The 15,846-nt window shown below is 41.0% G+C and overlaps 1 protein-coding gene across 1 annotated transcript in view; it reads right to left on the bottom strand.

The window, feature by feature from the left end:
• Positions 1-15,846, bottom strand: part of DCHS2 (dachsous cadherin-related 2) — a 122,541-nt gene that overhangs the window by 63,001 nt on the left and 43,694 nt on the right. The window contains 3 exon segments of the mRNA XM_075709484.1: positions 3,478-3,497; positions 6,361-6,372; positions 9,761-9,956. Of these exon segments, the coding sequence (XP_075565599.1) occupies positions 3,478-3,497; positions 6,361-6,372; positions 9,761-9,956 (228 nt within the window).

The following is a 15,846-nucleotide window of genomic DNA, read 5'->3' on the forward strand; positions in this document are numbered from 1 at the left end:
GGGCAAAAATACTATCTGCATTCTCCCCCACATTTCCACAGGGTTTTTTTGCTTTGTTCTGTTTTGTTTTTTTCTTCCATGTAGTAATATTACCTCTGTTGGGCAACAGTGACATTCCCATGAAAGCTCAATTTGCGGAAGATTAAGATGATCTTGTGCATCACGTATCTATGTTTCACCTGCAGACTAGGAGATCTGGCTCACATCCTCTTGGCATGCTTGGGTTTTCTTCCAAAGGAAATACGATGGCGTGCTTTCAGGGCTCATGCTGCCGTGGAGGCAGCTGGCACCCAGGACCTGCACCTGGGGACTAGGACTGTGAGGAGTACTGGGCTAGGACCAGCCGCAAACTACTGAGACAGCCATGAAACCCTGTGCTGATATGGGGAACAGGAGATGTGCAGATGTAGTGGGCTCACTGCCAACACCCCAGCCCCACTTCAAGGTGAGCCCCTTCCCCAACATCTTGATTTCCACAGGAAGGAAATCCCTGCACAGGACCTAAAAGGGGAGCCCTATGTGCTCTGTTCAAGCCCACTGTCAGAAGATGCTCTGTGGCTCCACAGCTTCCAGGTACTTTAGGACACGAATCGGAAACAACATTTTGAAGGGAAGAGGGCCAAGAAAGAAGTGAGATCAAGAATAAAAAGCATCTAAAAAGAGGCAAAGTTTGGAACAACATGAAACCAAGCCACAAAAACTTCTGAGAAGTTGCATTAAACTGCTTCTTCCAGGTTTCATTATTGCTAAACAGACATAAAAAAAAAATCCCACCCTCCAGCCAATATATGTAAAGACTGCAAAGTCTTTGGAAACAGATTAATTCTAAGTATATGGGGGAAGTAAGTTGGAGACTTACTAACTACCTAATTTCTCAGAAGACCAACCAAATTTTGTGATGGAGACAGATCCTTCTTTTCCTGAAGAAATAGTGTATCCCCTCACACACAAGTCAGGTATGATATTAACTTACTAACTTATGATATTAACCGGCCAGTTCTTGCTCTGGCTATGAAAATTTTTAAGTATCATTCCACGTGAGAAGGAACAACCTGCTTCTATTTCTAACCACATGGACACACTTCTGTGGTGGTGCAGCCCCCAGGCCACTCTGAGACCTCAGGATAAGCCCTATTGTGCTGTTATCTTGGTCATAAGTGCAGCAAGTTGGGTGTCAACACTCCCTGTCCACACACCTGGGCCATCTGCTGCCTGAATTGTAGACCAGAATGATTCAGCATGAATTGTGGCCAGAATGTAAAATACTGACCAAAGCCAATCATCTCGAGATCCTATAAACAGCGATCCAAAAGTGAGACCTTTTGAGCTCCACGGGACCGCAGCAGGCTGTGTGACCCAGTATCTACCCCTGAGCCCTCTCAGGGTAGATTTCGCGAGGACTGAAGGATCGTCGGTCTACGATTTTGTCAAAAAGGGAAATTTTAATCACCTTGGTGGGTGGGGGTGTGTGCAATTTGGCTCAGAACTGTCTGTCTGTCGGTGTGCATACGCGAATTGGTTTAGAGCTGTTTGTCGGTCTGTCTGTGTGTGATTCGATTTAAACCCCATCTGTGTGTGCAACCCTGCTGTAAGTTTTGGGTGACCCTTGCTATTCTCGAACCTTTAACTAAGTCACTATTTTGATTGTAACAAATTCCACCGAACTGCTGTTTTAAATTGGCTGATGTTTAAGTGTTGCTAAGAATTATACAACCTAATTTTGTGATCTATCTCAAAAATATTAATAAATCTTAAGTTGCTGCTAAACCAAAGCCATGTTAAAAAAAAAAAAAAATCGTATTCGTGACTTCATCTACTGAGAAGCAAGCACGACATAGTAGGTCTTCCAAAATATGAAGGTTGATTTAAACAAGTCTGCTGCTGACAGAAAATTACACTTGTCAAAACATGTTACAAGCAACAGAAAGCCACAGTTGTTCGTTTTGAAATTCCTTTTCTTAAATGTTCAAGTATTTTAACTACTGTTCTGCTGTTCAATGCAACAAAAAGTCACAATTACAACGGCTTCTTTGTCAGAAGCCTGAGAGTTTTGTCTCCCATGGAACAACTACCACCAAGTCAAAATAGCTGCAAGTAATATTTTCCTTACTTTGACAGGACCAAATTTGAGTGAAAATATAAAGCTATTAGTACACCTCTTTGTCATGTCTCAAAAAAAAAAAAAATTATACTGCCTTTGGCAAGAGAGACTCTTTAGCTTAATAACTAGAAATGGTGCTACTTTGAATAGCTGTATTTCTTCATCTTGATGCTGTAAAATGCTTAAGAATCCATCAAGATTTCCACAACAGCCTCCAACATTTTTGTCAGTGAATTGTGCTGTCAAATTTTTGTTCCAAACTAAACTGTGATATACAGGATCTCTGACATGAAGCCATATTTTCTTTTTTGTTGTGTGCTAAACCTGAAAGATATGTCGCCTTGAAGTCACAATGCTGTCAAAATGGAGACACCCCGCCAATTATTTCAAAAGCCTTAACTTCTTCAGAAGCTTTGCCTGTGAGTGTTAAGCTCTTATCGCTACATTTCAATGGCTTCAGTGTAAAAGACAAAGAAAATTTTACAAGCAGTGTGGTTTACCAAAAAGCAAGAGATGAAGAACAAAGTATTTTTCTATGCAGAGAGGCAGTAAGAGTCACTAATGTTTCAGGATTATTATAAATTCTTCAGAGTCTAAATAAATACCAACCTATGTAACTGGCAGAGTTTACATCTTTAATGAACAATTGTACCTGTTTAAAGATGAGCAGCAACATAAAAGGTGGTAATGCCATAATCTACGTTGATAGGCAATTTCATAATCTGCTGCAAGTGATATAAATTTAAAGAGTTCAGAGTACACTATAAATTCCACCCCCAAAATGTATCACTGCACTTCAGCCTTGAAGCCCAAGACTGGTCTCTTCTTTCCATGATAAAACTGCCACTTACAATCTCATCAAATTGGGAAGTATGCCTGGTTTTTTTGTTTGGTTGTTTTTTTCTTAAAAGGAAACACACCTTTATGAAAGAAAAAATACTCTTACTATTTAGGTGAACCGCTTACCTACTTGTCAAAGCTCTTATACTGGAGCAACAGAGCTTGAAAATCATTACATGCAATTACATACAAATTACGTGGTTTTGAAGAAACCCAGGCATAGTATTGGAGTCAACACTATAAAGTAGCTTTAGCCAAGTGTCCTGTGACAGTGAGGTTGGTTTATGCACACCACGCAAAGCTAAAATTCAGTCTGTCCCTTTTTTTTTTTTTTTTTTTATTTTTCACATATGTGCTCTTTAATTGCCTATGCAAACATTCTCAAAGCATTTAAGTTGAATTTAGAAAGACTGCTTCCTAACAAGAAGTGGTAACACCCATCTGTGTAAGGAAGCACATAATCCTGAGTAAACTCAGTAAGTGATAATGTTGCGCATACAGTACAGATGTGATCACAATCCTCTATATAACTGTACCTTCATATTTAGCAGATGCACTTATATCTGCAATTAGATGAAACTTATGATCTACTTTAACACGTTGTATTTAAAATTCTTAGGTTTTTATTTTAGTTTCTACAAGTGCATCTAATTTTGAAGTGGTTTCCAGCATACAAAAAAACTAATCTTAAAAAAAAAACAAATCCAGAAAAGGATAAAAAGACTTAAGACTCACAAAAATAGAAATCTAGAAAAGATGACAATTTAAAGTCTTATCTTAATACTAATCAACTGGCGATGAAAAGAAGCATCCTTGTTTCTTTTATAGGGAACGCTAGGTCTTCAGTTTTTCAGGTGCTGCATAATCACTGCAAAAGGTTCGATACACCACTGGCAGGCTGTTTCACTCACGTGAAACTGCCTGCATTGCAGGTCTGCAGGACACCTCCCTGCTGTCAAAAGCACTTTCATACTGTGCTACACGAAACAACCTCAGTCACAACAGATACCCTGTAAGTCCTTGCAGCACTCACAAGATCTTCAGAGCACTCTCTCTGAACCTGAGTACTGGACATGCCCTGTAGTCTGCACATACAAAAGTAGCTCTGTGCCACTGTGTTGCTGTCCACCAGCAGTTTCTAACAACAGGACAGGGAAGGAGCAGCCCAGATTAGCAGATGAACATATGGGATAGTATCCCTCCACGCTGCATCCCCAGGTCAGACAGTCAGGTCTGCCTGAGGGCTGCAGGGCTCTACCCTGACTCCTCCAGAGACAAGGCAGGCTGCATGCTCTTCTGCTGCTCTCCATCATTCCCTGGCAGAAATTCTTCCATAGGTTTTGTCCTATGACTTGGACACCCTTTCCCTTGGAGAAAATATGGCCCAAAATCAGCAGATCTTAGTCCAGGCAAAGGCTAACAGATGTGTGGGGGAAAGAGAGGAGCACTGGTGAAATGCATCCCACGATGGGAGTGGTGGGATGGAAGACTACAGGCTGTTCAGGAGGGATAGGCAGGGCAGGCGAGGTGGAGGTGCCACATTGTATGTTAAGGAAGAGGTTTGATTGCAGAGCCCTTACAGTTAGTGATGATGTGGTTGAGAGCCTCTGGGTGAGGATTAGGGGGACAGAAAACAAAGGAGATACTGTGGGTGTCTACTACTGATCGCCCACCCAGGATGTAAGCACCGATGAGTTATTCTAGAGGCAATTAGGAGAAATTTCTGGATCAGTAGCCCTGGTCCTTATGGGAGATTTTAACTTCCCAGACATCAACTGGGAATATCATACCGCTGTAACAAGCAGGTCTTGGAAATTCTTGAAGTTTGTAGGAGAGAGCTTCTTGTCACAGGTACTCAGTAAGCCAACTAGGAGAGATGCCCTCCTAGACTTGCTATTTGTGACTAGAGAAGGACTCATGGGAGAGGTGATGATAGGTGGCTGTCTTGGACAAGTGATCATGAAATGGTTGAGTAAAATTTTCAGTGTAATGAGAAAAAAAAAAAGGACAGAAGAGTTGCTACCCTGGACTTCAAGAGAGCAAACTTTAAGCTATTGAGGGAGCTATTTAGCAGAGTACCCTGGGAATTTGTTTTTGAGGGCTTAGGAGTCCACAAGTGCTGGTCAGTCTTTAAGAACCACATTTTAGAAGCACAGGAGCAGGCAATTCCACTGTATCGTAAGCCAAGCAAGTGGGGCAGAAGACCAGCTTGGCTGAACAGGGAACTCCTCATTGAGCTCATGAGGAAAAAGAAATTGTATGATCTCTGGAAGTCAAGTCAGGCTTCGCTGGAAGATTACAGAGCTGTGGTTCATATATGCAGGGATTAGACACAAAAGGCCAAAGCTCAATTAGAGGTGAAACTGGCCAGTGTCATTTCAGATAAGAAGGGCTTTTTAAAGTATGTTAATAGCAAGAGGAGGTCTAAAGAACACACTGGACTGATACTTGTTGAAGATGGTCATCTGACTAACTAGGGATGAAGAAAAAGCAGAGGCATTCAATGCATTTTTTTGCCTCAGTCTTTATACTGATCTCTTCTCCCTGGTATCCAGTGATAGGATGCATGGGAATGGTTCAAAGCTGCGCCAGGGGAGGTTTAGACTGGATGTTAGGAAGCATTTCTTTACTGAGAGGGTGGTGAAACACTGGAACAGGCTTTCTAGAGAGGTGGTCAATGCCCCAAGCCTGTCAGTGTTTAAGAGGCATTTCGACAATGCCCTTAACATGCTTCAACTTGGTCAGCCCTGAATTGGTCAGGCAGTAGGACTAGATGACTGTTAATAGGTCCCTTTCAAGTTAAATAGTCTATTATATTCTATTCTATCACTACAGTGGGCATGGCTTCCTTGGGCCAACAAGTTAGGATGAAAGACACATGCCCTGAAGTGTCTTCAACCCTGACAACATCTAAAAGCTGTGACTGTAGTCCAGAATAAAAAGGGAACTCAAACAAAAAGCTCCATCCTTCCCTTCTCACTCACAACGTACCCAAGGAAAAAAGAAAAGCGGGGGGGGGGGGGGGGGGGGGAAGAAGCTGTGGAGCACAGACTCATTTAGAAAGTACCTGAAGCACTACATGGTACTGCATCTGGGATATGCCGAAACCAAGAGCCTAACAGAGCCAGACTGGGGAAAAACAGGCAAAATGACAAAAAGGCACTGGGGCACAGATTTTCAGACAAACCCACCAAAAAGCCTCCCACTACCATTCAATGGCACCCTTCAAATCATCAAGGGCAGTCCTATCACAGCACTCAGGAACCTCACTTGGAGAAAACAAAACCAAGACAGTCCACTCCGCAAAGGCAAAAGACAAAAAAAAACCCCACAAACCCAAACCTCTGGACTCTCAGTAGGGTATACAGATATGGTGTGACACTTCTTACAGTGATGGGGGACAAGGAGTGGTAGAACACACTGCCTCTGCTCTGCAGCTTTTTCAATTTCTTGCCACACTGGTGAAATGAGATGATATGTTGGTACGTACACTGTTACCTACAGAGAAATTTGTTGCTGGAATTGGTCTATGCCTGGTAGCAGCTTTTACAAGCATAGGTCATCCAGTCTTCACCAACTTTTGAAGAAAACCGTGTGCGTCAGCTCCTCCCAGAGTCAAGGTCAGACACTGCTGAACACCCCTAGTTGTGCACCCACCCCAAGACTGTGCAACTCAGATTTTGGCTTTGAAGGCCAGACAACCGTTGTCTGTAAGCAGACAGTACAGATGCCACTAGACAGAATTTAAATTAGTATTATTCCAATTAGAAAACCTGTCACAATCCAGAGAAATTTTTAACAGCTGCAGGCATTACTGTTTATTTGGTTGAAAGAGAGGTGATGGACATCATAAAAAATGCAAATGAATGAACAAAAAGATTGAATTACACATGATACATAGCAATAAAATTTGCCACTGTACAGAGGAAAAAATGTGTGCTGTTAAAAAAAGGTTTCGTGTATGAAAATGAATTAATGTTAAGACTCTTTAAGGTAGAAGTACACAAAACAAGCATAAAGGAAGCATATTTTTTATTTACATATGTAGTAGTTTGGAGACCCCCAAGCAAATAGGGAAGAACCCACAATGGAGTGTCCATTTCAATCACATTGTGAAAGCAAACAAAAAAGCCAAACAGAAGAATTAAAACATATCGGACCCAATTTGCACATATTCAAAAAACAAAAAAAGTAGTAATTTTGTCCCCTATACTGCTTTTGAGAACATGCAAATCCTTTGATTAGAATTCCTGTTTTTCCATATTTTCCTCTTTGCAAGACTTGATTTCACAACACGCCTCACCTAAATCTCTCTCAAGTGTTTGTGAAGGTTCCCCAAGCAACATACCTTCATCTGATTTTCTTCCCTTTTTTTCTCCAGAAAGAGAAAAAACCCTATAATTTTAACATCATAAGAAATTTTTAGCTGACTGTAAATTCAAAGATGCCCCAAATGCCTGCTGAAACTGTCTCTGATCTGTCACAAGTGCAGAAATACAGCTGTTGTGGCTAAGGGTATGGTTTGAACAGGGGGTGTCCCAGGCAGAGCTGGCACGTGAATCACAGGAGGGTCCCCCTCACTCCTGGAGCAGCTCTCAGTCTGCCACAGTCCAGACAAAGACCCATGGAGAGAGCGAGACACAGATGTTGTGGGATTCGGTGCAAACACCTTTCTATAAACCTAGCTACATGATTTCTTTTCACATAAAAGCATTTCAAGGAGTACCACCAAATATGTATGTGAAGTAAGTGACTTTGGCACCAAAATCCGTGCTGCCAGCTGAAAAGGCTAATACTAACATTTTGATGAGTCTTGTCCCCACTGAATCAGTGAATGCTCCCACAGGATGTTTATTTAACACCACTCTAACAGAATCTGTTTTCCACTTGCCTCTTACGTGCAATTTCAGTTCTCCCATTACGCTTTCTACACAGTGCATAAAAGACATGACCAACAAGCTCCAAAACCATGTAATGGGAGTAGGCACGAACAGGTGAAGGAAACAGAGTTTCGCTGTAAGATAAACTGAGCACCACCTGCAAAATGCTTTCTTTTCCTCCTCAATTCTAATTAACTTTGTTATTTTCTTTCCTTTTCATCTCTCTTCCTCCCCTTTGTCAACAGTGATCCTTCACCCTTCCTCTGTCTTTTGTACATACATTTCTCCCCTAATCACAGCCTCCCCTTTGAACCTCACACCTAACATCTTTAATCCATCAAAATCAGCAGCAGAATGCCAGGAGATAAAATGACCTACTACAATTCTGCCATAAAGGTGGAGAGTGGCTCAACACAAGCTCAGGTATACCAAAAATTTTGAAAAGCTAATACTGAATTTAGGCGCTTTAGTATTTAGTTGTCAGATGAGCTAATTTTTAGAAGAGAAATGAATGGCATCTACAAAGTGCTGAGTTCCAACAAGAACATCAAATCCTGCCCGTCACACACAAAGCAATGAAAAGTTGAAACCCCCTCCCCACTACTGAGCTTCTGAAAACACAAGGTCCCTAAATGAAGATAAATGACAGACCAACTTAAAAATGAAATAATCTATAGTTGCAATGCATTGGCTATTTTCCTTTAAATTTTGACATAAGATTTATTACTAGAGCAATAATTTAAGCAAAAAAATGCATAAAGCTTTTTTCATGTACACCTATTATCTTTTGCATTTTCAAAATAATCTCCTGGACCAGACTGAATATCTGAGAAACTTGTCAGAATTTCAGTGCTATTGTCCAGCTCTCACTGGGCACATGCAGCACAACTGCATTTTTTAAAAATTGTATTAGATAAGCTTAGGACAGTATCTTAAATGCAAGGTTAATATTCAGAGTGTGAAATAAAGACTGTATAGCCTGAAATAATTCAATTTTACTGCTTTTCAACTCAAATTGTGCTGCAAAATGTGGCCTGAATAACATTTTTGAAAGTGTCCTTATGTTAATTTTAACCAGTAGCCAGAAGCCAACCAGTAACCTTTATCTTCAGCCTCTTCACAGTTCACTACTAAAGCTGAAGAAAGTTAAGAAAAGTACCAGCTGGTCTCCTTCTGGGCCTTTCATTGCAAATTGCCTTTGGACACTTCCATAACAAAATGAACTCAGGAATTATTTTCTGCCAGTCTTTTTCAGGAGTTGCACTACCAAAATTTTTTGTTACATGGCACCAAGTAGACCAAGTGTCCACACCCAGACTTCTCAATGTATTCTCACCACAGCGAACGTCTCCTCACTCTCCTTGCCGAACAGAGATCTGAAATGGACTATTTCAGGCACGTACAACTACCCTGCCTGCACTGTACCATGAATACCCACTTCCAAGCACCAGATCTTGTAAACTGGGAAAACTTTCAGACATGCCACTGCAGGTAGGCTACACCCAGCCACAGCAGCAGCAATGGCAACAGCTAGCTAGAAAGGACAAGGAATTCACCCAGTAAAATCACTGGCACTCACAGTAGCCACACAGCTCTGACACAAGTTCATTACTGCTGCAGTCATCTTGAAAGCAGGGAGCAGAGGTAACCTCTAGAGTCCACGGTTCCAAGAGGAAGAGGAAAATCAGCAGGGACTAACATATCCTAGAAGCGGTTTTCAACAACTTGTTTAGGAGTAATTGGGGATTTCAGCCAATTTTATCAATTTGGGTCAAAATTTACAGTTCATGAAATATCACTTTCTGCCCTCTGCAGGGGTAAGAAATTTTATTCAAATTCATGCAATTTTTACATACTCATTACATTCTTATTTAAAAGCATACAGCACATCCAAATCTGCAAATGCATTCACAAATCTGGCAGTATGGAAAGGCGAAACTTACCCCATCCGTAGCTTTTACTAAGAGATCATAAGTGGTTGGATCTCCTTCTCTGTCAATGTCTTGAGACACACAGATCTGACCAGTACGTGGGTCAATCTGGAAGGCTTTGGATTTTTCATAATGATGAAATCCATCATAAAGAACATACTCAATTTCACCAAACTGGTCGGCATCTGCATCTGTTGCCTTGACCTGAAGGGAAACAACAGAGATAAAAAAGTAAAACCAGCGAAACTATTACTCATTCATTCAAAAATCACAGATACTTTGTTTTAAAGTTATCTGTTTGTGTTGTAAAAGCATATGTGCATACACACAATAAATACAAACACTGCTACCTAAGCTGGCTGTCTGCAGTTTGTAAAATAATGACTCAACTAGTGACACTGTAATTATTGCAACAAGCATGTAAGAGCGATTAGACCTGTCTGTAACATTACTTGTTTATCTGTCAATAATTATCTCAATCAAGTGGACTTCCCGTGACTGGAAAAACCATCCACATTAAGCCATGTTAGTAGGCTATACCTTAAGTTACCTTTCCTTCATGTTATTTTTACCAGTGGAGGTAGGTCTTACAAAAACCGCATCACACATAGATAAGGAAAGTGCTGCAGGATGTTCTTACCTAATGTATTTTCTAAAAGACTCCCCAGAGCTTAATCTAGTATTTCATTTGAAAGAGGGCTTGGTGGCACGGCGATGCATATAAATTAAGGACTGGAGGGGGTTTTAATCTCCAGTCCTCTCTCCGAGAGCAATACCAACACAAGTAAACGTGACCATCACATGCATGCACAGCACAAAGCAGGAGATGCACAGACTGCAGTAAGTCCCTGTGAGAGACTTGATTACCTTCTCAGTATAGTCTTGCATGTAGCTGTAACTGCTGAATGACAAACAAGCCTAACATCTTTTCTTTTCAGATATATTAAGTACATCTAAAAAGCAGCATTAATTCTGCTGTAAATCCCAAACAAATGTTGTAAATAACTACTTTAAAGAAAGACTTTCTTCAGAGGGAGATTCCTCTGCAACTACATGGCATCAAATGGGAAAAGGTATATATACACTAAGTCCTGCTGACAAGGAAAATGGGTGAAAACCTAAACCAGTGATGGTTAGGGGCTGTAGCAGGACAATGGTAGCCTGATCCCTGGCACAAAATGGCTATTTCCAAACAGAAACACATGAGCTCCTCTCCTTCTTTCCAGGTATGCTCAGTCTTCTTGTGTTACCAATAGGTCAGACTAGACCAGCATGCTGGTTGTACCCAAGATGCTTTCAGAAGCCTGTGAAAACTTGGGGTGACTTTCAACATGCTTATCACCTTCCCTCAGCTGGGTTTTAAAGGACTCACAAAGCATTACACAAACCGTAGGGACTCAATACTCTTTAACTGAATGTGTGATTAAGACACTGACTAGTCCAGAAAGCATAAAACCCCAATAATCTAAAACCATCAGGTGATTTTAAATTTTAATGCAGAACATACCTGAAAGTTTTTTTCTAACACCAAAATTTTTCTTTTTCAGCGCATGGGGGAAGACAGAAATCAACATACCCATTAAAATATTTTAGTAAGTGTTTACCATAGCAATAGGTTTTGTCAATACCATATACATATGCCCTGAGTCAGGAGAGTCTGAGGGAACTGGCTTGTTTAGCCTGGAGAAGAAAAGGTTTCGGCGGGATTTAATAGGAGCCCCCCAGTGCCCAAGAGGAGGTTACTGGAAAGACAGCGCCAGGCTCTGTCCTCAGGTGCAGGGCAGGAGACGGGGAAACAGCGGTCACAAGCTGAAACTGGAGAGGTACTGGCTGGACCTAAGACTATTTTTGCTACAAAGATGATTCGGCACTAGAAGAGGCTCCCTGCCCAGAGGGGCTGGGGTCTCCATCCTCAAGTTTTGAGACCCAACTGGACACCGCCTGAGCAGCCGGGGCTGCGCCAGAGACCTCCCACCGCCCCCTCCATCCCCAGCAGGGCCAAGGCATGAACACGGCCCCACTGCGTCAGCACCGCGACACAACTGTGCTGCTTCACCAGCCACCAAAAGTCAAGTCAACAGGACGCTCAATCGTGAAACTCTTGCTCTTTGGACAAGGGGTGGATTGGTTAAATACGTATTTGATAAATGGAATACTCTTCTACATTGCACCTTCAATTCTACAGCTCTCTCATAACAAAATACTTTGTGCTGAGTCTGGCTCTTCTCTGGCATGTTCCATTGTGGAAGTTTTCACTTAAATTTACAAAGATCCCAAAAGAAAATAATCTACAAAAATAAGTATACATTAAAAGAGACAGTATTTTTAGTTCTCTAATTTGTCATTATTGGAGATACTTAAAGGATTTCTGCTCCTCAGCTGGTTTCATTTTCTACTTATTCTTTGAAGAAGAACAATCCTGGTTTTTTTCCATCAGCCTACCTGTGCAAGTACAACGCCTGAAGACCTTAATGAAGCTTCAGAAACCTTAGTGTGGCAAAGCCTGAGAGTTAAAACGGGTGGGAGTTCAGAGAGGACGCCTGTGCCAGCCCAGGCTGGTAAGGTGAAACCCACAGCCATCAGCCACAGACAGGGCAAAGGCAGGGTCTGCACATGACTGCCCGTACCGATAAACGTCTGGCACAGTTTTAGGCACAGTTTCAAAAAAGACCAAGCAGGACAGGCCAGGGACTATTCCTAGCAGTAAGTTTAGATGAGGTCATCCTGTTTTGGGGATGAAAATGACTTTAGCTGCGTGAACACAACCTGTGCCAGGTCATTTGGCCTTAGGGCCCCAGAACAGCCCTTGGCTGCTTCTCCTACTACTACAAACATGGCCCTAAAGACCAGTCAGTGCCTTCATTACACACTCACTTCTTTGCCCACAGAGGCATTGCTTTGGCATTAAGATACTGAACTGGGACTGAATTAAAACCAAATGAACAAAAACATGGCTTGGGAAGGCTGAAAAGCATAAAAGTGGGGAAAGGGAAACCATGTAAAAAGTGCCAAGGCAAATTACAAAGCCAAAACTTACTCTAAACCAGTTACTTCCATCAGCATTTTAAAATGACTGACAGCCCAAGAGATACGCGTTATTTCAATCAGCTGGGTTTTTTTTTTTTCTTTGTTGGGTTTTGTTTGTTTGTTTGCTTTTAAGCACCCTGTGGACCTCACTTCTGCATGGGACGATTGAGATTTGCTGTATTTCAGAACTATCGCTGTGACAGTGATTGTGCCACATACTCCAATGCATCCCTTTTTTTCCCCAAATGGTTTCTCAGAGCACCGAAGGCCATCATACCAGAGTTTCTGCTGCTGCAAATAGAAAGCTCCTCCATGGGAGCCCTGTGGTCGCAGAGCCCTCCATGCCTCTTCTGCACCCTTGCAGTTTGCATCCCATGGCTGCAGCGCAGGGAACAACGCATGGCCACTCCTGACCCCAGTCCAACCACTTGTTCTAGGTAAGTTAAATTTCACTTGGCCCTTATAAGAAAATTATTTCAATTTACTTCTTATGCCTGAAATCTAATGCGGGTGACAATACTGAAAGGTTGTCTCCCTGTGCCTGCACGCAGTTACATGTGTAAATGCTAACATTTATGTCTGCAATTGAGCATGGGTGATTAATTACGGGTGTGAAATTTGAGAGTATTCTTAGAAGTTTAGCCCATTATGTTCAGCAACTTGTTTTCTTTCTTGTAAATTATGCAGTCCTCAGACTTTGAGCAGTACATGCAAAGGAATAATGAATGACGAATTTAAATAAAAATGCTTCAGTTCAAAGCAATACAAATTTGAATCAACTTCAATTACTTTAATCATCTCTCAGGCAGCAGAACTAAGTGGCATCAATTTTTGCATTCATAAAAATACGATCTTCCTCCCTGTTCAAGTCCTTCGCATCCATTCAATTTCTACCCACTTAAGAGTTCTTTTTTTAATCACTTACCATGGAATCTTTAATCTGAAGAGGGAAGAATCTGGAATTAAAAGTGAATAAAAAATTTACTGTAGCAGACAGCACTGAGGTTGAATGGCACTACACCTGAGGTCAGGGGAGCAATTAACTATTATTGATGCAAGCTGATTTAGAAGGAGGAACCCACTGAAAACATGCTAACGAATTCAAGTTTTCAGATGCAGACAAAGGGAATGAGTTACCACAGATTTTAGAAATTAAAGCACACAGTAAGCATGGTCCAAAACACATTGAGTTATGACAGCATACTGTGCTAGTACCAATCCTTCAGAGTATTACAGCAGTTAAGTGCTTGAGAGCTGTGAATTATAGCAGTCCACACAGGAGGAAATGAAGGCAGCAGCAGGAATTTTCACAGTGGATTGATCAGCAGTGTTGTATGTCAGCAATATCACGGAGGTGATAGAGCTGAAAGGATTTATATGCCTTGGAGATGCGGGAGGCAAGAGAGTATGAAGCTGTAACACCTCTGCTCTGAGAGTTAGGCTGAATAGGAGATTGGGATCTAGGAGAAAAAAAAGAGGCAGGGGAGAAGAAGGGTTGTGCTCACGGGGCCTCTCTCATTCTTTCACTAAGTATGTTTTCAATACACTAAGTTGAAGACACATGTTATTAAGGAGTGTAAACTTGGAAATAAAGGAAGACAGGACAAAGTATTTTCCCAAGAAACATTTTTAAAAGCTAACAGAAGTCATGGTATGGACAGCTAGGACTTCTCCAGTCAGCCATGCTTTCTGTAGCCTACATCCTTTAGTCTGTTTGTACACTGTCTAGACTGTAAATCTGTCAGAGAAAAAGAAAGTTTCTTCTGTCCTGGTGACACTACCAATAAAGTAGTGAATGGGCAGAATGCAGACATCCTCTCAAGAGAAGGAAAAAGGGGGACTTAGAGAAATGTTATGGAGAACAATTTAAAAAAAAGCTGATCCATCGATGTGATGCTTAAACAGACAGATTAATGCATTAGGGGAATAAATGGTGGAAACTGGTAGACACCAAAGGGTGTAAGAAGATAAAGAAGGGAAGAAAAATAGTCGGTCGTTTAAAGAGACCAATTAAGACAGTGCTGAAAGTGCAGAAATGACCTTTATTTGCATATGGAAAGAGGGGCTAATCTCAGAGAAAAGAAAATAAAGGGAATCACTATGTAATTAAGGATCATTAACTTCACCTAGACATACACTTTAATCCTATAACACATGTGCAGGTTTGAATGAAGAAAAAAACACTGGCAATACACTTAAATAGGAGGGAACAGAAACATCTTGTTCAGTGTTATGCTAAAAGTATGGAGAGACTTTACAGCTAATAGAAAGCAAACAGCTGGCAGATCTTAAGTGGGTTCCATTCACTTCAGAGTAACTATGACAACTCACAGCAATGGGCTATCTGTCCCCATATTTTACAGGCATTAAACAATATTATCAATAAATAACAAACAAAATTATAGAGAATTAGATCAGCTCCTAAAGCCTAGACTCTTTTAGAAACACTGATTCGTTTTAAAAGAAATGTACCTATTTTGATTTTTTGTTTCCACTGCTTCAAAATCCTCAAGCATATATTTAACTGTGTCACCCTACCGTTTCAACAGATTAAAATAAAGTTCCTGTCTATTGATTTACATTTTCTTGCTTTCTTTCCCAGGCATTATTTCCTGGTTTGTAACAACTGAATGTATTTTGAAAAGCAGAGCAAATATTTTAAATTATACACAAAATGGGAGAAGTGACCTGTGCACACAAAAAGCACACCAGAAAATAAAATCTTATTAACTGGGCAGATCAAAAATTCAGGGCCATGCACTTTGCATCCTATGTAAAGACCATTTCTTGGATTTAGAGAGTATGCAGACTTAAAGCTGACTGCTTTGCAATGCTGAATTTCACATGCGAGTGATCAGAATTAATTTTATGGCTTTCAGATTGACAGAATAAAAGTAGGCTACAATGGGAAAGAGCAGGCAGTTTGGCCAAATAACTCATGACAGTGGTCATCTCTGATAGCAATTAAATGAGACCAGAACATATTAAATCAATTTTTCATGGCTTAAGAATTGCTGCCATACCACATATTTTGTCAAGTTTACTCCATTTGATTTCAGCTAACCCA

Source organism: Pelecanus crispus, chromosome 4 (genome assembly GCF_030463565.1).
Source record: "Pelecanus crispus isolate bPelCri1 chromosome 4, bPelCri1.pri, whole genome shotgun sequence".
Taxonomy (NCBI): domain Eukaryota; kingdom Metazoa; phylum Chordata; class Aves; order Pelecaniformes; family Pelecanidae; genus Pelecanus; species Pelecanus crispus.